The sequence below is a fragment of the Sorex fumeus genome, unplaced genomic scaffold, assembly GCF_029834395.1.
Source record: "Sorex fumeus unplaced genomic scaffold, SorFum_2.1 ptg000063l, whole genome shotgun sequence".
NCBI lineage: Eukaryota > Metazoa > Chordata > Mammalia > Eulipotyphla > Soricidae > Sorex > Sorex fumeus.
Genome location: NW_026606120.1, coordinates 12,547,737 through 12,571,710, shown reverse-complemented (window position 1 = coordinate 12,571,710; position 23,974 = coordinate 12,547,737). Strand labels below are relative to the sequence as shown.

The following is a 23,974-nucleotide window of genomic DNA, read 5'->3' as shown; positions in this document are numbered from 1 at the left end:
TGGGGAGTGGGGAAGGATGCCTCCTAAGTGGTGCTCTGGGGGTCTAGGGACAACTCGTAGCTATGTGGGCCTGGACTGGTGGTTCAGTGCTGCTGGGTCCTGTGGTGCCAGGTCCACACTTGCCAGTGTTCAGGGGGCCTCCAGAATTACACTTGGCAGTGTTCAGGAGGCATGTGGTGGGGATTGAACTCAGATTGGACACACGCTGCTGTACTATCTCCTGGCTCTGATAATAGGTTTCCTGGAAACATTTTGTTGGATTGGAGCAAAGCGAACTCTGTTCCTATTTGTCTTCTACACTCCTTCATCAGAGTTTCATAGAAGCAGTGCCCGGGTCTTGCACACAGAATCTCACACTTAGTGATAAATATTTGTTCAATGCAGGAATGCTTACTAGAGAAGGGGAACTTGATATGTGTGTATATGATTGGGGGGGGGGGGGGATGCCTAAAGTTTGAAGAACTAGAAGGGGTAGATGGAGGCAGAAGCTGATCATATCAGTTAAATACTCAGGTGGAAAAATTGGCCTTGAAAGACTACATTTGGCATGTGATTGTTGACATTTAGTTTGGTCTGATTGACAGCTAATGACATTCATGTAGTCTGAAGTTGATTTAGGCTTTATGAGAATTGTTCATAGTAGTCTTTCCCCCCCCCCCCTTTTCCCCTTTCATTCCCCCGTTTTTCTTAGTCACCTCTGATTGTTGCAGTCAGAATCAGGTGGAAGGCATGAGTAGAGCAGAGAAAAGAAATAGAGTTTTGTGAGCCTTCGTGGGGATGGGAATAAAAATGGAGAGGTATGGTAAAAGCTTAGTCATAGAATAAAGTTTCTGGTAAATGTTGGTACAGGAAAGGTTGATTAATCAGGGTTCAAGTACAGGTTCAAGAACAGTTTGTTCCCCTTCCCCGCCCCCCCTTTATTTAAACACAGTGGTTTACAAAGTTGTTCATAACACATTTGTTACGGGCTTTCCATATTTCAACACCAATCACACTACCATTGTGACCTTCCTTCCACTGTTGTCCCCATTTTCCCAACCACCCACCAAGCGTGCCCCCTTAGCAGGCACAAAATAACTTATTTTATGTTGCTTGTTAAACTAAATGGCCATTGGAATTATCAAAAAATATTTCAGTGAAAGAAAATTTGTGAAAATTTTTACATCTCACCATAGAGTCACTAAATTCTTTTCTGAGGGTTTACCAAGCTGTTGTTTCTCGTTGAGCCTTCTATTTTAATGTTTTTGTTTATTGAGCTTAGTTGGTTTCGATGTTACTTTCCCAACTCCTTTGATGAGTTCCTTCTGGGGTGTCCAGTATTGTAGAATTTGAAGATGTTGCACAGCTGCATTTGTGACTGTACACTCCAGAAACTCAAGAAAATTTAATTGGGTCTTAAATTTACATGGCAGCAGTTGTAGGATGTGTGTGTGGTTTCTGGGGCTTCCAGAAATACAGGGAATTGGCCGAGGGTGTGGGGGCATTGGGGAAAGCTGCTCGCCCCCACTCTGAGAAGACCACAGAGAAGAACAGGGATCTTGCAACAAACATATTTTCCTTATTAGAAATTTGTCATTCAGGGACCAGAGAAATAGTGGGGCTCTTGCCTTGCCCAGCCTGGGTTCGATCCCTGACACCTCTGCACCACTAGGTGCAGAGCCAGGAGTTACCCCTGAGCATCACTGGGTGTGGACCCTCCCCCAAAAAAACTTTAAAAGAAGTTTGTAGTTCTGATTTATAAGAATAGGAGCAGTTTTTATGATTTGTGAGGCAGCGTATTTTCAGAAACTATCAAGGGAACTCTTCTAGAACTCAGAGAGGGAAGGGCATAGGGAACAGTTGTGAAACACTTCCTCACTCCCTCTCCCTGGTGATCTTAGTGCCCAGTGCTTTTACATGATTATGTGGACTCTGGAACAATCATGTTCCTTGATTTTCCTTGGAAGTCACCCACTTTCTCACACCTTGGGAGTCCTCATACTTGTTAAATAGACTTTGTATTTCCCTTATCTATCTGGAACATTTGACTTCTGCCAGGTCATTAACTGTCCAGACTCCTATTCCCAGTTAGGGAACTATGTAGCTCTTTGACTCTGCTCCCTCTCTTCAAATAAGATCTGGGGAGGCAAAGATCAACTTAAGCATACTTTTCACATACCAAAATAAGCATGCACGTAAATAATTTTGTTTCCTCTGGAAATTTTGATACTCTGTTCCTGTCAGCTGCATGGTAGTTCTGCTAAATGCTCCCCTAAATTTCTATTCCTAATTAGAGGTAAGATGGTAGGGGCAGAGGTTGTTTAACTCAGATTAAGACTTTGGATAGTATCTTCCATTGCATCGGACAGTAAAAATTAGCCATGTACTTGTCAATTTAGCATAGACAACTTCAAATTTAGCTAATCTGAGGAAGAGATACAGTTCAGTTGGCTAATTTTTAAAAATGTAAATTGTGATTCTAATGTTTGGAGTATGAGTAGAATATTAAACTTTCCTATTCTGAACTGAATGATGTTATATCTTGTGTGATTATTGTCAGAATCAGAAAGGTAATAAAGTGAATGTAGTGGCCAGGGATGTAGCTCAGCAGTGGAGCATTGACCTTGCAGCATCATTTTTTACTCCTTTCACTCCCACCACCGCTAATTGGTTTTGTAGTCCAGGGCCAAGGGTTTGTCATTGATACTGCCTCATCTCTTGTTTCATACCTCTGTTCCACAGATACCAGTGTTTGTCCTCCTCCCTCTGATTTAACTACACGTAACATGATGCCCTCCAGTTCCATCCATGTTCAGTGAACATTGTGTACATATACCACTTCTGTATCCATTCATATGGACATTTGGTTTCCACATCCTGGCTATTGTGCTACAATGAACATCTATATTTTTTCAAATAAATGTTTTTGTATTTGGGGAATAGATGACAAAAAGTAGAATCACTGGGTTGGATGAGAGTTCTGCTTTTGATTTTTTGAGATGTCTCCCATATTATTTTCCCTGGAGGCTGACCCAGATATTCCCACCACCAGTGGGATGAGGAATGAGAACTCTTTTTTCACTGCATGCCCTCAGCACTGTTACCAGTTACCAGTCTTTCTGACAAATGCCTTTCTCACTGTTGTGAAATTATATCTCATTGTTGATTTTGTTTTTTGTTATTTTGGTGGGGGAAAGGGGTTGCTCTCAAGTGAGGGAAGTCCCAAGGGCTCTACCACAAATTCTAAGCCCATCATGGCCACCAGTTGATTGCAGGGACCTGTGGGTGAGCTTCTGTTCAGTCACTGCTGTGCTAGAGATTCTGGCCCACCCTCGTGCTGAGGGCCTCCAGAGCCACACATTGTAATACTCAGGGAACCGTCAGGACTGCAACTGGCGGTACTCTGTGGAATCAAACTTGGGGTGGTGGGACATGCTCATTGTTATTTTGATTTACGTTTTCCTACTGTACATGAGGATGAACTCTTTTTCATATGCCTAATAGCCAGTTGTGTATCTTCTTTGGGAGAATGTGTGTTCTCTTTCCATTTTTTGATGGGGTAATTGGATTTTTGTTGTCGTGCTTTGTGAAAGCTTTATATATGTTTTGGCTATTAGCCCTTATCCGATGGATGCATTGGGTTTTTGGGTCACACTGGCAATGCTCAGAGGTTATTCCTGGCTCTGCACTCAGAAATTAATCCTGGCAATGCTCATAGAACCATGTGGGGATTGAACCAGGCTCTGCCACCTGCAAGGCAAATGCCCTTTTGGAAAATGAAAAGGCAACACCTACTGTACTGTGGCTTCGGCCCCTCTGTGCATATATTTTCTGCTATTCAGTATAGCAACTTTTCTTTTTCTAGTTGAATTTCTTTTTTTCTCCCCGCTTTTTGGGTGGTTTTGGGGCCGCACCCGACTGTGCTTAGGGGTTACTCCTGACCCTGTGATTAGGAATCATTCCGGTGGTATCACTTCTGGCGTGATTCGGGGACCCATATGGGGTACTGGGGATCGAATCTGGGCCTACTGTGTACAGGCAAATGGCCTATCTGTTGTACATTGCTTCAGCCCCCCCCAGCTAGCTTGAGTTTCTTTTGCCATGCAAAAACATTTGTTTTTGTTTTTGGCCCACTCTGGCTGTCCCCAGGGCTTACTTCCAGCTCTGTACTCAGGAATTACTCCTGGCAGTGCTTAGGGTACCACATTGGATACCATGGATTGAACCTTGACCTTGAACCCTGGTCAGCTACATGCAAGGGAAGTGCCGTACCTGCTGTATTATTTCTCTGGCCTGCCATGCAGAAATTTGCAGTCCCATTTGTTTATATATATTTTTCTTTTCTTTTTCCTTTTTTTCTTTTTTTGGTTTTCGGGCCACACCTGACAATGCTCAGGGGTTACTCTGGCTCTGCACTGAGAATTAATCCTGGCATCCTGGCGGTTCTCAGGGGACCATATAGGATGCTGAGGATCAAACCTGGGTCACCTGAGTGCAAGGCAAGTACCCTGCCTACTGTACTATCATTCAGGCCCTATCTTTGTTTTTCTTATCTGCCCTTGAAGAGGATTTTTTTTTAGTCTCCTTGAGATAACACAGTTACAAAGGCGTTTGAAGACACCTTTGAGGTCCATGTCCTGGAGAATTTCCCTCTGTGTTTTCTTCAGTATATTTTATAGATTGTTCTAATTTTCAAGTCTTGATATACTTTGTGTTAACTTTGGGGGAGGGGTAGTGTTGAACCATGTCCAATGATGGTTAGAGTTTACTCATGGCTCGGTGCTCAGGGATTACTCTTGGTGGTACTTGGGGGACGATATGCAGTTCCAGGGATCAGACTAGGGTTGGTTACATGCAAGACAAGCAAACACTTTACACTCTTTACTATCTCTCTGCCCCACCTCCTATCCCAGTTAACTTGCGAGTGGAGTGAGATACAGTTCCAGTTCCATTTTGTTTTTACATGTGACCACCCAGTTTTCTCAGCACAGTTTGTTCAAGACACTTAGTTTCACTTCATGCACCTAGGTCCTCACTTTCATTTTGTCAGTGGAAATAGTATTCATTATTTAATTAATCATCTGTAGCTTGTTTCTAGTGTGTCATCTATTACAAACAATAATGCAGTGAATAACCTTCTAAAGATGTATCACTGGATATTTATTTCCATTAACAGAAGAAAGTTTCTGTTTTCCTGTATCTTTTCCTACCCCAGGGTAGGAAACTTCCTAAAATTTTTTGATCTTTGTCTTAGATGTGAAAGAGGTCTTAGTGTAGTTATGATTTGAAGTTTTAATATAATGAAGGAGTTTGAAAAATAACTATTTTCCTTCAGTGCCTAGGATTGGGCTGGAGCGCACAGGAGGTAGGGCATTTGCCTGCATGCAGACAACATGGCCGACCCGGGTTCGATTCATCTGCCCCTCTTGGAGAGCCCAGCAAGCAACCGAGAGTATCTCGCCCACGGCAAAGCCTTGCAAGCTCCCTGTGACGTATTCGATATGCCAAACACAGTAACAAGTCTCACAATGGAGACGTTACTGGGCCCGCTTGAGCAAATTGATGAACAACGGAAGGACAGTGCAGTGATACAGTGTCTAGGATTAAACCAAGCTCATGGACAGCATCTTGAGCCAGATCCCCAGCTCAGAACAGCTGTTTCCTTTCTCTTTTGATATGTAGGAATGCTTCCATACTAAGGAAGCTTAAAACTTCATCATGTACTGAAACTCGTTCAGTTGATGGTTATCTTTATTTTTTTTTTACCTCATTTGTGGATCTTATATTTTTAAATGTAGAAAATGTCAGTATTAAGTCAGATTCATCAGCCTTGGTTTCTGTAACATGACTTAGAAAGCCTTCTCCTGGGCTGAGTGATAGTACAGTGGGCAGGGTGCTTGCCTTGCATGCAGCCAACCTGTGTTTGAGCCCCAGCATCCCTCATGGTCCTTGAGCATAACTGGGTATGACCCCCTTCTCTCCCAAAAAAGCCTTCTCCATCCTGTGATTACAAATAACTTTCTCCAGTGGTTCCCCCACCCCACACCCCTATGCCAGGAATCTCCTCCAACAGCCTCACACATATAGTACAAGTGCATTTCTGCTGAACTGTATTCTTTGCCCCTCAAGGGGACACGGTATTTTAGTTACTTATTTAAATCATTGTTCAACCAAGACGTCTTGTTAAAAAAGAATGAGATAAACATCCAATTATATGTTTTTGTGCTAAAATAATATTTAACAAGTTGGTCTTTATAGCCATTTATAAGTATACAAGTCACTGTCATTGATTTTTTATTTACAGTGTTGTGCAACCATCATCTCTACCCCCAAAACCCTTTCAGCACCTGATAAACACTCTATTAAGCAATAGTTCACAATTTCCCCAATTTCCAGTCCCTGGTAACCTTTACCCTACTTTCTATCTCTGAATTCCAGATTTTGATACAAGTAGAATCTTACAAAATTTGTCCCTTTGGTTGTTTTTTTTTTTTCTAACAGTCTAATGTTATCAAGATTGAACCATGCGGTAACAATGACTTCTTAATGGTTGAGTATGAATATATCACATTTTGTTTTTCTGTTTTGGTTATTGTGAATAATGTTGTGAAAGTTGGTTCACAAATATCTGTTGGGAGTCTCTGTTTTCAAGTCTTTCTAATTTAAACCTGGATGTGGCATTGATAGATAATAATGTCTAGCTTTTTCAGGAACTGTTGGGCTGAAGAGATAGTATAAGGAGTAAGATGCTTGTCTTACATGTGGCCAACCCCAGTTTGAACCCTGGCACCACATATGGTGCCTTGATCATAGAGCCAAATGGGTGAAACCTTAGTCCATTAGGAGATTGTAAAAGAAACTTTCAACCTCTTAAGAGACTGCCATTTTTATAAATAAATTCATTTAAAACATTTTAGGATACCTAAGTAATTTATGAAAGTATCAGGGAATGTTTCACTGTTATAGCAATGTTCACTACAGTAAAATTATATTGGGGGCTTCCCAGGAGATGCAGGGGGGCATGAGGGTTATACTCAGTGGCACTAGGACATTTTGTGGTGCTGAGGATTAAGCCCTGGGTGCAGACACATGCTTGGCATGCACTCTAGCCTTTTGAGATATATCACCAGCTGAAATTATATTTTTCAAAGAGTTTGTAATTTAGAGTCCACGTATCAGATCTAGCATGCCTCACATGTACAAGGCCCCAGTTCAATCCCCTGTAACCAGTATTTGCTTGCACCCTCTACCTTTACTCCAGCAAACAAGAGTTTATAATTCTGACCAGTCTTAATTTAAATTTGATGGTTTATACGAGTTGTTGCTAGAAAAAAGTTATGAAACACAGGTCTCATCTTTAGACTTACAATCTTATGTTTTTTCTCAGTCTGATAGAGTGGTTTTAAGACTAAATTTTTCCCATTTTGCCCAAGTATGTTACTGTTTTGGGCTGGAGTGATAGCACAGCAGGTAGGGCGTTTGCCTTGCATGAAGCTGACCTGGATTCGATTTTTCTGTCCCTCTCGGAGAGCCTGGCTAGCTACCAAGAGCATCCCGCCCACACGGCAGAGCCTGGCAAGCTCCCCACAGCCTATTCGATATGCCAAAAATAGTAACAAGTCTCACAGTGGAGACGTTACTGGTGCCCGCTCGAGCAAATCATTGAACAGGAGGATATACAGTGCTTTATTACTGTTTTATACCCAAAAAAAGAAGTTGTGTGTATGATTGGGGGGTGGAGTGGGGTGGGGGTTTGCTCAGGAAATTGAGGAAACCCCTCTGCTAATTGATGACCAACTGGGCCAGCTGTTTCAGTGTAAAGGCCTGAGAATACCATCCTAATTGAGTCCTGTGGTGCTGCGGATACCTGGTACCCAAGGAGCCTCCAGGGCTGCGCCCAAAAATCCTCAGGGGACCATGTGCTGGAAAATGCACTTTTTATTGAGCAAATGGCCTCATGTGATAGGCAAGAACAATAGTACAGAAGGTAAGATGCTTGCTTGTGCATTGCTGAACTATATTCAATCCCTGGCATTTTATATGGCCCCTAGAGTTCTCCAGGAGTACCTCCGGAGCATCACTTGGAGTAGCCACAAAACAAATGGTTTCATGTGAGGCTTGTAAAACTTTGCCGTTCAAGCCCTGTCAAAATATGAGGCACAGATTGATGTTCATTTCTGTGTCTTGGGCTAGAGCGATAGTACAGCAGGTAGGGCATTTGCCATGCATGTGGCCGACCCAGGTTCAACTCAGCATCCCTGAGCACCATCAGGAGTAATTCCTGAGTGCAAGCAGGAGTAACCCCTGTGCATCATCGGGTGTGATCCAAAAAGCCCCCCCCCCTCCCAAAAAAATTGCTGTGTCTGTTATTCAGGATTACAAGCTTATTGCTTAAGAAATAAAGAGAGGTTGGATTTGGGGAAGCGGGGGCAGATAGGGGAGGAGGCACATTCATCCTTGCTCAGGACTTAGTCCTGTCTCTGCACTCAGGGGTCACTTTGGTGGTGCTTGAGGAACTATATGGGGTGCAGGGGATCGAACTCAGGTTGGTCACATGTAAGGCAAGCACCCAATCAGCTGTACCATTGCGCCAACCTTTAATTGATTTCTTATTTTTTGATTTATATCATATCATTCCAAGGGATTGCATTTGTAACTACAGATATGACATGAGTGCCTGATTTTTAAATATACAGTATTCAGGGGCTGGAGTGATAGCACAATGGGAAGGGCGTTTGCCTTACACACTGCCAACCAGGCCGACCCAGGTTCAGTTCCTCCGCCTCTCGGAGAGCCCGGCAAGCTACGGAGAGTATCTCGCCTGCACAGCAGAGCCTGGCAAGCTCCCCATGACGTGTTCGATATGCCAAACACAGTAACAACAAATCTCACAATGGAGACGTTACTGGGCCTGCTCAAGCAAATCGATGAACAACGGGAGGACAGTGCTACAGTGCTATAGTATTCAGGGGCTGGAGTGAGTACAGGGCATTTGCTTTGCATGAGGCTGATCTGGGTTCAATCCCTGGTATCTCATATTGTTCCCTGAGCTGACTAGGAGTGATACCTGAGTACCACATGGTGTGCCCACTACATCTTCTCAAAAAGCACAATATGTAGTTGACTTTATCATGATTTATGCAACCAATTATTTCTGAATAAATACCCAATGCCAGAGAAGTTGGAGTTATGTTTACTTTTCAACAGTAAACATAATTCCAAGAAATGCAGCTTCGTATGTATAAACTACCTACATTTTGAATAATTTCTCCTAAAGAAGAAAAATAGATTACAATATTTGGTTTAAATTATTTTTTGAAACAAAGATTCTTCCCACTAACTTAGCTTAAAAGTAGTGCTTGTATTGGATTTGTAATGTAGTTCCCAACGGGGCATTAGTCTGAGATGTTTGTAGTGGGTTTTGCTGCTCAAGGACATTCTTCAGTGTCTGAGATGTTTGCTGGTCAGAGCTGGGAAGAGGGGTTCTGCCCATATTTAGTGAGGAGAGTTGGGGCTGCTGCGAGGCATTCTGTAGTGCATAAGATTAACACGCAAGCCCCCACGATAAATGGTGCCAACCCAGAACATCAGTAGTACTGAGATGAACACATCTTGGATTATTAATATTACTGTTCGCAGGAAATATATGTTGGGCCACTGTTTATATTTTGCTTTTAGGAGGAGAATGTTTTAGCATTGGGAAGTTGCTTTATTAATTTATTTTGCCAAATATGATAGACTGTTAATAGCTTAAGACCTGCTTCCCTGATCCCATTTTGAGAAACCCCAGATCTAGTATTTATTGAGATGTAATCTGTTTCTTTAGATTATGGCATATCAGATCTATATTTGCTGTATGGGAAAGAAAATCAAGCAGTTGACAATCTAACCGACAACAGCTAATTTTTCTATAGTGAAAATTCTGGAAATACAACTGATGCTATTAAGCAGAACTCACAAGTCCCAGGAGGCCCCACTGACAATTCGTGGTCAAGGAGTCTTGGCTCAGCACAGGGGCCTGAGAATGCCAGGCTGCTTGGGCTCTAGAGTGTGGGGGATACCGAGACACCCATCTATGCTGGGTGCCTCCAGGACTGCACTTCATTTGGGACCATGTGGTGCCAGTAATTGAACCCAGGTTAGATGCTTGCTAGGCATGTACCCTAATTATGCACTTTTTAATTTCTCTGTAGTCTTCCTTACAATGTGCACTTTAGTTTGTCACAGCTCAGCCCCTATTTATTCCCAGTTTTCCTCACCAAATAAAAATCTGCATTTTGGGAAGGCCTCAATGAGGACATGGGGCGACTGAACTGAGCTAAGTAGGCTGTTTCCTCAGTGTTTTCCTACGGCACATCTTTAAATTTGTCCCTTGCCTATTCATAGCTGGAGGAGACAGGGAAATAGTTTTATAATCTAGTTCATTGTAGGTTATAATATAAAATCGGAAACTGCTAGTTAGGAAGAATGGATATAGCAGTAGGCAATTTTAGTAACTCTGGAGCTACTCCTTTTTGTTTTGGGGTAATGCCTGGCTGTACTCATGGCTAACCCCTGGCTCTGTGCTCAGGGATTACTCCTGGGAGACTCAGAAGACCATATGTGGTGCCAGTGATTGAACTCGGGTCAGTCATGTACAAGGCAAGCGCCCTGCCCACTGTCCTATAGGTCCAGTCCCCTGGAGCTACTTTTTAAAGTGTTGTTTTTTTCCTGAACTTCCTGAAATTAAGAAGGGGAAGGGGAACAAATAACAGCATTGAGAGAACAGATTCCATGAGATTCTTTTTTTTCTTTAACTGGGAAAATAACATGTATTTTAAGATAGGAATATATTTAATCCCAAGGATTTAACAGGTTTTTTTTACGTTTAAATTCAAATACCTTTCTATGCGTTTTTAAAAATTTTTTATTAAATTTTTATTTTATAAGGTAGTTTACAATATTTTATTAATTTAAATATTCAAACACCAATCCCACCACCATTACACTTTCCACCACCATATTTGGGATTTTTCCATCCCAAGCCCCAGTCCCTGTCCCAAAGCACAACCGAAATTATACATTTTGTATTGTTTGTTATGAAAAGCTGCTGAAAATGCTGGAGTATCCATAGAGGAAACTGTGTGAAGATTGTCCTATTTTTTGCCATTAAGATCTTCTTTAGGATAACACAGTAACAACAAAGTCTCCAATGGAGACGTTACTGGGCCCGCTCGAGCAAATCAACGAACAACGGGAGGGCCTTTACCTTTACCTTTTATCACTAACATGTTGTTAAAGATTGAGTGATGTGAACTTTTGGTATATCTGTATCTGAAAATGTATATACGTATGCATATATATATTTCCCTCTATGATTGGTTGCCTACTATTGAACCCCATCAAATATGGTGAGGTACTCTTGGAGAATGGGTAGGAGTGTCGTACGATTTGAGGCCACATGGTCCAGGAATAGGTTGATTTGTGCTTGAGGCTCAGCCCAAGCATGTGGGGGAGTGGCTTTGAGCATGGCGGTGATTGGGTTGTGGAGGTTTTCGGCTGCCGGGGCTGGGTCCCTTGGGGTGGGGAGGGATCTCACCCTCCCCCTTCTGGGGTGCCTCAAGTGAAACAGCCTGGAGCATAGCCTGGCATGGCTATGGTGGTCTATGCTTGTACTTGAGGTCCCACTTTTTTTTTTTTGTCTTGAAGCATCAGTACTGATTTGAGGGGTTAATATGTAAATGTGTCTTGAGACTAAAAGTAGTAATCAGCAACAGTTGAATTTAATAGATATATACATAACAAACATTGAAGGACTGATGTGATGGAGGGATCCTTATTCTCTTTGCCCCTTAAAGATTTTTTGGGGAGGCACATTAGATATTTATTACTCAGGAACTACTTCTGGCTCAGGGCTTGGGGATTGTTCTGGGGTTCCCAGCAGTGCTGGAGATCTAACTTGGGCCTCCTGAAAACAGAGCATATGTTTCATTTTGTTGAACCAAATCCCCAGTTCTTCAGAAACTTTTCTTTAAAAATGTTTAGCAACTTTGGGAGAGGTAGTACAGGGATTACAGTGCTTTGCATGCTACCTGCCAATCCCTGTTTGATCCCTGGCATCACATTTCCCAAAGAAGCCATGAATATAGACCTGGAATAGTTCCCAAGCCTTGTTAGGTTTGGTGCAAAACAGCAAAAGGTTTTTAACTGTATAAATTTTTACATGGATGGATATTAATCATGTGATATATGAATCAGAACAATTTTTCTCCATTCTGTGGGTTGGAACTATTTTTTTATGTCATTTTTTGTTTTGGGGCGACATCTGGCCAGTGCTCAGGGCTTACTCCTGGCTCTGTGTTCAGCAGACACTTCTTGATGGGGCTTGGGGGATCATTTGGGGTGTTGGGGATCAAACCTGGGCCAGTCATATGCCAGGCAAGCACCCCACCCTACACTGTACTATCAGTCCAGCCCAAGCTTTCTTTTTGAGGGGGCAGATGTTGAACCATATCCAGCAGTGCTCAGGGGTCACTCCTGGCAGTTTTTAATGTGATTTTAAAACTATTTTAACACTAGTGCTGTTTCTATGCTAGTATGTATTAGTATTTTTACTAGCTAATTTTAAAATAACATAGGAATGAAAGAATATAAGAATATATGACCTGTAATTCAATGGCAAAAAGCTGTCTAGTAAAAGTAGTTTAAAGGGGAGCTACAGGGGTGGGAATGATAGCACAGTGGGTAGGGCATTTGCCTTGCAATGACTGGCCTGGGTTTGATCTCTGGCATTCCATATCGTCCATCTGTGCACCACCAGGAGTAAATTCTGAGCACAGAGCCAGGAGTAACCCCTGAGCATTGCTGGGTGTGACTGAAAAAGCAAAAAAATAAAATAATAAAGGGAATCAGCTTTTGGAAGAGAGCCACAGGATAAGGATCACATTTTCACTATCAGCAGTAATTTTCATTTTGGATTGATGGTGAGGGTGGGATTTTTAGTCACTCCTGGTGAATTTTGAGCTATTCCTGCCTCTGCTTTGTAGTCTCTTCCACTGGTGCTGAGGTATGACCTGTTCCTGAGGTCGACCACATATTACAAGGCCTTGACCCCTATGCTGTTTCTATAACCCTTCATTTCTTAAATATTTTAAGCAAATGTGGCAAATGTGATGTTTAATGTCACTGGTGAGGTGGTGGGGGACATGAATGTCATCTATATTTTTCTGAGGTTTTGTTTTGTTTTATAGTACCAAGTATAGGACTTGGGGGCCTCACACATATGAGGCATTGTTTCTGCCTCTTGAGTCACATTCCCTGGGCTTCTTTATTTTTCTGTTTTCTGAATTTCTTGCCCCCCAGTCTTCCTCATCTGAAATTACTCATTTCTTATCACCTGAACCAATCATTCAGTGTCTGTTCAGGCATATTTATGTTTGAGTGAAGTTTATTTTACTCCAAACCCCAGGCACAAACACATTCTTCTGTACCTTTCTAAAACACCTTTTATTTCACGAAGCTGTTATCTTCGAGATAGTTCCATGTCAGTGCATGTGTCATTTGGTATACTTTTTCATAGTTCTTACAGATTTCACTGCATTGGTATGTTATCAGTTAGTTCTCTCCTAAAGGACATTAAGATTTTTAGATTTTTCTCTGTACTCTTAAATATCCTTTTACATAATTTTTGCACACACATGTGTAACTACCTATTAATTTCAGGAGGTAAAGTTGATCAAGTTTATGATTTTAGTGATTTTCAAAATCTCACTGGATTTTATTCCCCTCACTAAAAATACTATATGTGAATAGCTCTCAATTGTCTTTTGTAAATAGCTCTCAACTCTCTTTTACCATATATATTTGAATAACTCTCAACTCTCTTTTACCATCTAATGTTATCAGAACTTTCTTTTCTTGCTCTTTTCTTTTTAAAATGATGATAAACTTCCTTTTTCTTAATCATATATGTTTTGGGGTATGGTGTTGGCCCACAGCTTACAATGCTCAGGGTTTACTCTTGGCTCTCTGCTCAGAGGTCACTCCTGGTGGTGCTTTGGGGACCATATGTGGTGCTGGATCCACAGGGTCATCATGTGCAAGGCAAGTGCCCTACCTGCTGTGCTATCTCTCTAGCTCTGGCCCCTATTCTTGCTCCTAATAATAAGGAATAGCTGTCATTAGAAAATAGGTGTTTTAGTATAATTTTGTTACAATTTTCTGTTACTTCATTGACTAATCTACAGTGTGAAATAACTTAAAACTTGGTAGTGTTTATATAGTGTTTGGGGCTAGGCAAATCTAAATCTAAACCTGAATATGGTTTAATTTTACATGCAAAACTATTTGCCATTTTATGGACTGGAGAGATAGTATAGTGGATAAGGCATTAACCTTGCATGTGGCTACCCTGGGTTTGGTCCCCAGCACCCAGTGTGGTCCCCGGAGCCTGCCAGGAGTAAACCCTAAGCACTGCTGGGTGTGACCCAATACCAGCCCCCTTCCCATAATTTGCCATTTTAAAACTTGATGCAAGAAGATCAAGTTTTCCTTTTTTAGTCATAGTAATTTGTTACAATTTCATGGAAAAAAATTTGATATTTAAAGGTCCTGTTTTAGTTTAGTTTTTGTATAAGGCAGTTGTAGCTTTGATAAGAGAACTGAGTAAGTCATGAGAAAATTAGGACAATTTAAAGATGCATAAATGGTAATACAGCCACTAATAATGGTATAGTGCAGTATTACTCAGAGCTAGAAAGACCATGAAAAAGACATAGAGGAACCCTAAATATAATTAGTAAGTATAAATCTATTATTGTAATTCATCATGTGACATTACCAGATTAGTAGTTAATTATTATGCTAGTGATAAAACTTTAGAAGCAGCTTATTTAAAATCAGGGCAAAACTTTTTGCTTTTTGTTTTTTGTTTTGTTTTAGGGTCACTCCAGCAGTGCTCAAGGGCTTCTCCCGGCTCTGATGCTGGTGGTGGTGGTGGTGAAGTGCCACACCTAGCAGTGCTGAGATGACCTTATTCATGTTGGGAAATCTGGGTCTCCCATATACGAAGTATGTGCTCAACTGGATGAGCTTTCTCTCCAGCCTGTGTCACACGGATTTCTGTGTGACTTTGCACAGGGTGTTCTAGACAATACAACTAGGTAGGAAAAAAGAATTAAGGATAAATAAATATGAAGTACAAGATAGAGGCAGGTTTATTACTATGTGCTACTATTGAGAAATTCATAACTAGCTAGAGAGCACACATGAAAGTAGTATTAAACATTTAAACATGGAAGTAATATTGAAAAGTCAGTAGCAACAATGGTAAGGTGCATTTCCAAAATGACCATACCAACATGTTACATTCCCAGCTATACTCTATTTCAATTTTTATCTGAGTTTTTTTAACGTACCTGGTGATGCTCAGAGCTTATTTCTGGCTCTGTGCTCAGGGGTCCCTTCTGGTGGTGCTCTGGGGACCATATGGGGTCCTGGGGCAAGCACCCTACCCACTGTACTACCTACCCCTATCTGAATTTTTAGAAGAAGATTCCACTGGGGAGAAAAAATTTGGTCAGACTCTGTACTGCAGGTAGCTGAATGTGTTGCACAGATATAACCTCAGAGGATTTCTTGCATCATGGAGTAAGAGTAAAGATCCTGCATCAGATCTTGTGGAGGTTGCTGAACACTTACAGAGCTGAAAGTAAATTTTGAGAATATTTGTAGTCTCAAAATAGTTACATGGCATGAAAGTGAAGAAATAAAATTTTTTAAAATTAGCCGTAGCGCATTTGTCTTGCGTGCAGCCAGCCTGGCTGAGCCGGGTTCGATTCCTCTGCCCCTCTCGGAGAGCCCAGCAAGCTACCGAGAGTATCTCACCTGCACGGCAAAGCTACCCGTGACGTATTTGATATGCCAAACACAGTAACAAGAAGTCTCAAAATGGAGACATTATTGGGCCCTCTCGAGCAAATTTATTTTTAATTGAATCTCAAAAACTAAAATTTTAAACTTAAAATATATGTAGATATTATTGAGAGTTTTATATTTGAGCTTAAACTTTGATACGTTCATTGTATTGATTTTGTTTTACATATAGTACCAATATTAAACTGAAGCGATATCACAGCAGGTAGGGCGTTTGCCTTAACGATGCCGACCTGGGTTTGATTCCTTCGTCTCTGTCAGAGAGCCCGGCTAGCTACCGAGGGTATCCCGCCTGCGTGGCAGAGCCTGGCAAGGTCCCCTTGGCATATTCAATATGCCAAAAACAGTAACAACAAGTCTCACAATGGAGATGTTACTGGTTCCTGCTCAAGCAGATCGATGAACAACAGGAGGACAGTGCTGATAGGACAATGCTGCTGACAATATAGTACTGAATGCTTGCTAATGTTGAATATAATGTGACATTCAATAAATCAAGAGCCGAGATTGACTTCAGGTCAGAGAGATTGCTCAGTGGGCTGGAATACATGCTTTGCATACTAGAGGCCCACATTTGATTTCCTGCCTGTCCCTGAGCATTGGTGGGAGGGGACCCTTGAACATAGAGGTTGGAAGTAGCCTCTGAGTCCCACCAGTTATGGCCCAACTTGGGAGATGAGGCAGAAACGCTGAGACTAGTGCCGATAGGACAATTGTACAGTCATGAAGTCTGCACCATTTATTAGCATTGTAACCTATGGCAGATTAACCTTTCAGAGAATTAATCTTTCAGAGTCTCTGAGACCTCACCTATTAAAATAATGTAATCGTTCCCATTCGTGTTAGAGGATTGAATGAGATACTGTGAAAAATATAGTTTGCACAGTATTTAGTATATGACAACTCTCCAGTACATGTTAATTATTTGGGGGAGAGGTGTTTCCCAAAGGGCCATGGAGTTTCACTTGGCTGTGATATTTGACCAACTTGGGTAGATGTTCAGTGCCATGTTCCTTCAATATGATGGTGTTTGTGATGCTGCCCTGGCCCAGTTCCAGGTGGCAAGGACCACCAGAACCATGTGCTGCTGGGCAATGAATTGAGAGCCCATACATTTAAGGCATGTACTCCAGCTCTTTGAACTCTTTCTGTCACCCCAATAAATGTTCTTTTATACTTGCTGGGAAAGCTTATATGAGATTCAAGAGAAATGTTAAAATATGTTTTTGTTATTTTAAGGAAATTCGCAACGAGTCCCATGATTATCCTCATAGAGTGGCCAAGTTTCCAGAAAACAGAAATCGAAACAGATACAGAGATGTAAGCCCATGTAAGTAATTGTGAATGTAGTGTGTCTGTGTGTGTGTGTGTGTGTGTGTCTCTCTCTGCACGTGAGATGTCTGTGTGCATCTGTGTGTGTGTGTGTGTGTGTGTGTGTGTGTGTGTGTTTTAGAAGGCTGGATACAAAGGAAAAGGAAGGTTTGAGGTCATAGTTGATAAGTGCAGTCATTTATTTTCATATTAACAAATACACAGTCATGTTGGGGAGTAGGGGGTCACACCCAGCGGTATTTAGGTGTTATTCCTGGCTCTGGCTCAGGAATTACTTCTGGTGGTATTCAGGGCCGCGTAAGATGCTGGGAAGCAAACCACGTTAACAGCATGCAGGGCAAATGCCTAACCCATTGTGCTGTGTCTCTAGCCCCACATACACACATTCTTGAAAACTTTCAAGTCATATAATAATAGAATAAAAAATACCCAAAGTTTTATGCTTTCAACTAGCCGCCTTTATTTTGATATATTTTCTACCTACTTTTTTTTCTTTTTTTTTTTTTAAATATGGACCACTTCACGAATTTGCATGTCATCCTTGCACAGGGGCCATGCTAATCTTCTCTGTATCGTTCCAATTTTAGTATATGTGCTGCCGAAGCGAGCACCTTTTTTCATTTCTTATACCACCAGTTTTCTTCTAAAGTGATTATAGTCAGAGGGATATGTAAATTAATACATGCAAACTTCCCTACCCTATTATTCTATATCCTTGGTAAGTATTGCTTAAAATATTTAGATGTTAGTTTGGGTTTCTTTCCTCAAATTATAAAAGAAGTAGTATTCACTGCAGAAAACATGTTTGAGTCCATACTCCACTGGTGCTTGGGTGCTGGCAGTACTCTGAGGAGACATGTATTTTGAGGAATCAGATCAAGTTTCCTACATTCAAAACATGCACTCAGTTTATTGAACCATCTCTCTGGCCCCTGCAGAAAACTTAAAATACAGAAATGTGTTATAGAAACACCTTATAATTTCAAGACAAAAGGTTCTGTTTTCATATTTTTGGTATTTTCTAGGTATAAACAAACATTTTTTCTTTGTCTTTATTTTTTTAAACCATTTTAATTATGAATTCTGGAATTTACAATACTGTAAACTGTACATTTAATGCTTACATCATTCCAACACCACATCTGGCATTAGACTGCTGCTTCCCTCCACAGTGTCTCAAGGAAACCCCCCACCCCCACCACCACCACCACCATCACTATGTAAGCTCTGATCTATAGACATAACCTCCAGTTCTGATAACTTTGGCCATTTGTTGTTCCTTATTATTCTTTATATTCCCACATCTGAGAGAGATTGAAAAAAAAATTATTGTGGAAATGGTGATACCTACTCCAATGAGGATTTCCCTATCTTAAATGTTAAAAAAAATTATTATGGAAGTTGTGATACCTACTCCTGGGGGCCACAGACCATGTTCAGGAGCTACTTCTGGCTCTGCACTCAGGGATCACTCTTGGCAGGGCTCAGGGGACTACATGGGATGCTGGGGATCGAACTCAGTCAGGTCAGTCACTTGCAAGTACCCTACCCACTCTACTATCTCTCCAATCCTCCGCACATTTTCTTTCAAATCCAAAATTAAAATTCTAAGGATCTGAAGAGATAGTATAATGGTTAAGGTGCTTGACTTGCATGCGACCGACTAGGTTTGATCCCCAACACCCTGCATAGTTCTCTGAGCACCTCCAGCCTGTATCACTGCCAGGTGTGGCCCCAGACCCCACTCCTCCCCAAATGAAAGAAAACGTAATGTGTCACATTTTGAGTTCTGCTTATTTGTGTTTCTTTCTCTCAGTTAACAATGATATGATGCTGTTGTGCCAAAGCCACCCATATAAGACTGAATTCTTTCACTGTACTTAAGGTTCTAACAGACTCTATATCTCCCCGTTGTAGGGATGAATATATCACTGGAAATCTTGGGAAGGAAAATTTGTACTTTTACTCTTACACAAACAGAATGATTTCATAGTGAGCATGACCATTTCCCTGAAGTGTATTGACTGATTATAGAAAATCAAATGAAAAGTGATGTCTTAAAAATATTGCATGTTTATTGTAAATAACTTATTAAGTACTTGGTTTCTCTTCCATGCTTTCCTCCTTACCACTTAGAAGTCTGTGTGAAGATGAAAGGCTCAGTGAGGGTGCTTTTCCACTTTTCTTTGGTTGTGGCACACTTTAAGAAAAGGAAATGGGCACTGGTGGAGGGATGGGTAGTTGATCATTGTATAATTGAACCCCAAGTCTGCAACTGTACCTCATGATCACTCACTATTAAAAATTTTTTTAATATTAAAAAAAAGAAAGAAAAGGCAGGCTTCGAAACACTGGCTTGCCAGGGCAGCAGGGAATGGGGGCAGTTTTAACAATAGGCTCTGCTTCACAATTGCGACTCCCAGATCTCTGGTCGAGAATTACTGAACCAGAGAGATTGATTCTCTATTGTTTGCATTTGAAGACAGTATTTAAAACGTGGATTTTGAAGACAGTATTTCCCATTTGTGTAAAAACCTAATTTATAATCAGGGAATCACTCCTGGCGGTGCTTGAGGGGACCGTATGTGGTGTCAGGGAGTCAAACTAGTGGTAGTCGCATTCATTACAAGTGCCCCTACAATTGCCTGTATTCATAAATAGTATCACTGTCACACTTTTGCTGCAGTTTGAAATGTGGATGCCTCCATCATTGAGTCTCCATCGCTAGCTTTAATAATTTTATTTGCACCATATTTTTCTTCTTTATTTTTTTTGGCTTGTTATTCTTTTGGGGACCTCATCTGGTGGTACTTGGGTCTATATCTGACTAGGTGCTCAGGGCCAAGCTGGCCCTCCAAGACACTTTTCCTTCTGTATTATACTTCCAGCAGTAGGAACGACTCAAGCACAGAGCTTCCCAGCCCCTAAGCACTTGGGGTGTGCTCTGTGTGTGTGTGCATGCACGCCACACAGTGTTTTCATCTAGTAGATGCTTCACATTTCGTTCAGAAAACATGTATTGAAAACCAGTTTCACACCGTGATTCAATAAAAAAGTTTTTTAAAATAACAAAAAAATACCCTGATGCCATACTCTATTAAGCTGCATGAAATATGCTGATATTAAAAACTAATCTTTGAAATAGAAAAGGCAATTTAATGATTCACTGTAACACCAGACAGTATTATATATGAACAGACAAGCACGATTTTTTTCTTTTAAGATTTTATCAATAAATCATGAGCATTTTCATACTTCTAAAAGATAAAAGAATAACAGTTTCACATATCTGTTACTCTGCCATACACTATAATGAATATTTGTACCTTGCCCTCATAATTTATAGTATAGTATGGGAAATAAATACGTATGTTTTGTGCTGGATGTGTTTTGGGATATGACAGTATATTATTGAAGAAGCTGACTGAGAAGAGTATTCAGCTCTGCTGAAAGAGTCACAAATGGCTTGTTTGTTTGTTTGTTTGTTTTGGGGTCACTCCTGGCTCTGCACTCAGGAATTACTCCTGGCAGTGATCAGGGGACCATATGGGGTGCTGGGAATCAAACCCAGGTCAGCTGCATGCAAGGCAGACACCCTACCTGCTGTACTTGCTCAGGCCTCACAGATGGCTCCACTTTTAAGAAAACGGAAAGAAGTGTTTTTTTTAAAGTTTAGCCCCAAATTTTTGCTATATTTTGATTCTGTTGGTATATAAATCTGTGTTTTTATTTTTTTCATTAGCAGAATTGATCTTGGGACCTCACATGAGCAAGGCAAGTGCTCTACCACTGAACAAAATCCCCAGATATTTGTTTTTTGTTTCCTTATTTGGTTTTTACATAACCAATTTGGCACAGTCCTTCTGCTGACATATAGAAACTACATTTGGAAATGCAAATATAAGAAGCATTCAAAGAAGGTTATTTTAAAATAGAATTTGAATAAGTTAACAGTTTTTTATAATTGTTATGATGAAAGTATGTTTTAGTTTTCTGTTTCCTATGAGATAGTTCAAGTATAGTTAGTTAAGAACTTGTTTAGTTGAGAAAAAATAGATCGTAATTATAATCTTGAGATTGTCTTATACTTTTGTATTTGGGGCCACACCCAATGGTGCTTAGGACTTATTCCTGGCTCTGCACTTAGGGATCACTCCTGGCAGGCCTGGAGACCATATGGGATGCTGAAGCCTGAGCCTGGCTCAGCCACATATGCACCATGCACCCTACCTGCTGTACAATTGCTCCAGCTCTTTGAGATCGACTTTATAACATGGAGCTACTGCCAGAGTTTGAAATTATCTTTGCTGTTTGCTATAATCCCAATTTACTATTTTATTTTAAAAAAGGGGGCCAGAGTGATAGCATAGTGGGTAGGGCATTTGCCTTGCACGTGGCCGACCTTGATTCAATTCCTCCGCCCCTCTCAGAGAGCCTGGCAAACTACCGAGAGTATTCTGCCCGCATGGCAAAGCCTGGCAAGCTACCCGTGGCAAATTCAGCCAAAAACAGTAACAAGTCTCACAATGGAGACATTACTGGTGCCAGCTCGAGCAAATCGATGAACAGTGGGAGGACTGTGCTACAGTGCTACATTAAAAAAAAGAAGTGCCAGCAGTTGCTTCATTTCCTTGATGAAATATCCTCTTTCTCACTGATTATGAAAGTTTTTTTGGGGGGGGGGTCACACCCAGCAACGCGCAGGGGTTACTCCTGACTCATGCACTCAGGAATTACTCCTGGCGGTACTCGGGGGACTATATGGGATGCTGGGAATCGAATCCGGGTCAGCCACGTGCAAGGCAAACGCTCTACCCGCTGTGGTATCACCCCAGTCCCAAAATTTGTTTTTTTTTTTTTAATTGTGGTTTTAAAAACCACCTAGCATAAACGTATGCTCTTAACAATTTGTAGATATGTTTGTCCATGGTTAATAATCTGCACCTTGTTCCAGAACAGTGTCTGAAACTATTTCATCTTGTGTGATTGAAGCTACTTAAGAGAACTCAAGACCCTTTCCCTCCAACCCCTATGGCAGTCACCTTTCTACTTTCTGTGGTTTGGCTCTTTTAGAACTCCCATACTTGTGCAGTTGTGCTGTCTTTGTCTTTGTGATTGACTTATTTCACTTATCATAGTATCTTCAGGGTTTACCTCTGTGGACATGTCAATTTTCAATGGGAAAATTCACTGTGCCTGTTGATATTAGCAGTAAAGGTAAAGGTAAAGGCCCTCCCGTTGATCGTCGATTTGCTCGAGCGGGCCCAGTAACATCTCCATTGGAGACTTTGTTGTTACTGTGTCTGGCATATCGAATACTCTCGGTAGCTTGCCGGGCTCTCCGAGAGGGGCGGAGGAATCGAACTCGGATCGGCCATGTTGGCTGCTTGTAAGGCAAACACCCTATGGCTGTGCTATCGCTGATATTAGCAGTATGACAGGTTAAATGGACATCATCTTACTGCTATGAAGAAGTGTCCAACATTCCTATCATTAAAGTTGCTGGGTAAAGAGGAAGTAAGGAAACTTTCCAGGCCTTCCAGTGTTCCTGCATCTTTTATTAAAAATAATCATAATAATAATTCCATGATAGCACAGGGGCTGGAGCGATAGCACAGCGGGTAGGGCGTTTGCCTTGCACGCAGCCGACTGGGCCGACCCGGGTTCTATTCCTCCACCCCTCTCGTAGAGCCAGGCAAGCTACCAAGAGTATCTCACCCACACAGCAAAGCCTGGCAAGCTACCCGTGACGTATTCTATGCCAAACACAGTAACAAGAGGTTTCACAATGGAGACATTACTGGGCCCGCTTGAGAAAATCAATGAACAATGGGAGGACAGTGACAGTGACAATAATTCCATAAGGCCGGAGAGATAAGATAGTATAGGGTGCTTGTCTTGTACGCCGCCGACCTGGGTTTGATCCCCGGCACCCCATTTGGTCCCTCAAGTCCTCCAGTAGTGATTCCTGAGGGTGAGCCAGGACTAATCCCTGAGCATTGCTGGGTGTGACTCAAAACTACCACCCCCACCGCCAAAAAAAGTTCCAGCAAATGGTATAGTTATTCTGAATGCCAATGCCGCATTGCCTGAAGTTGATAGTTATTTGATAAAGTGACCTCGAGGTGTATTAAGCAAAAATAAGTAGAATTACAGGAACAAGTTCACCTTTATAGACTTAAATATCTTTGAAAATGGCTCAAGTAGTAGAGCAGGTGCCTAACTTGTGGGAAGATTTGATCCCTGGCTCTCCAGGAACAAAACCAGGAGTGATTCTAGGCCTCAGAGCACTGACCAGGAGTGCCCCTTTCCTCTTAACAATATAAATATGGTGGATAGGTCCTGAGAGATAATTCAACATGCTGAGCACACAGACTTCTGAGTTGGTACCTGGCACAAGATGGTTTCCTGAGTACCACCAGAGTGAACCCCAAGCACCAAGCCAGATACAGCCGCTGAGCACTGCCAGGTGTAGCTAATTGCAAAGGATATGTGGATAGTATAAAATCCTATACGTGCATAATCTTTTTTCTTATACACACATACCGTCACATACCATCTGTACTAAAATAAAGTTTATAAATTAGGCACAGCAAGGATTACCAACAATAATAAAACTAAACAGTTTAGCAGTGTATTATGATAAGTTATGTTAATATGCTCAAAATACCTTTTTTTGTTTGTTCTTGGGTCACACCCTTTGATGCTAAGAGCTTAATCCTGGCTCTGTACTCAGGAATTGCTCCTGGCC

At 41.4% G+C, this 23,974-nt stretch overlaps 1 protein-coding gene and 1 non-coding gene across 5 annotated transcripts in view; one reads left to right on the top strand and one right to left on the bottom strand.

Moving 5' to 3' along the window:
- PTPN2 (protein tyrosine phosphatase non-receptor type 2) overlaps positions 1 to 23,974 on the top strand; it is an 82,420-nt gene that overhangs the window by 5,791 nt on the left and 52,655 nt on the right. For 3 of the 4 annotated variants that reach the window (XM_056127505.1, XM_056127506.1, XM_056127504.1), the window contains exon 2: positions 17,131 to 17,221. In XM_056127505.1, the coding sequence (XP_055983480.1) occupies positions 17,131 to 17,221 (91 nt within the window). Of the gene's footprint in view, positions 1 to 17,130; positions 17,222 to 23,974 lie in introns of those variants that run through there. The other variant, XM_056127507.1, reaches the window with a different exon arrangement.
- On the bottom strand, positions 17,728 to 17,834 carry LOC130036235 (U6 spliceosomal RNA). Its single transcript, XR_008794288.1, has one exon. It is a non-coding gene; the product is annotated as a U6 spliceosomal RNA (small nuclear RNA).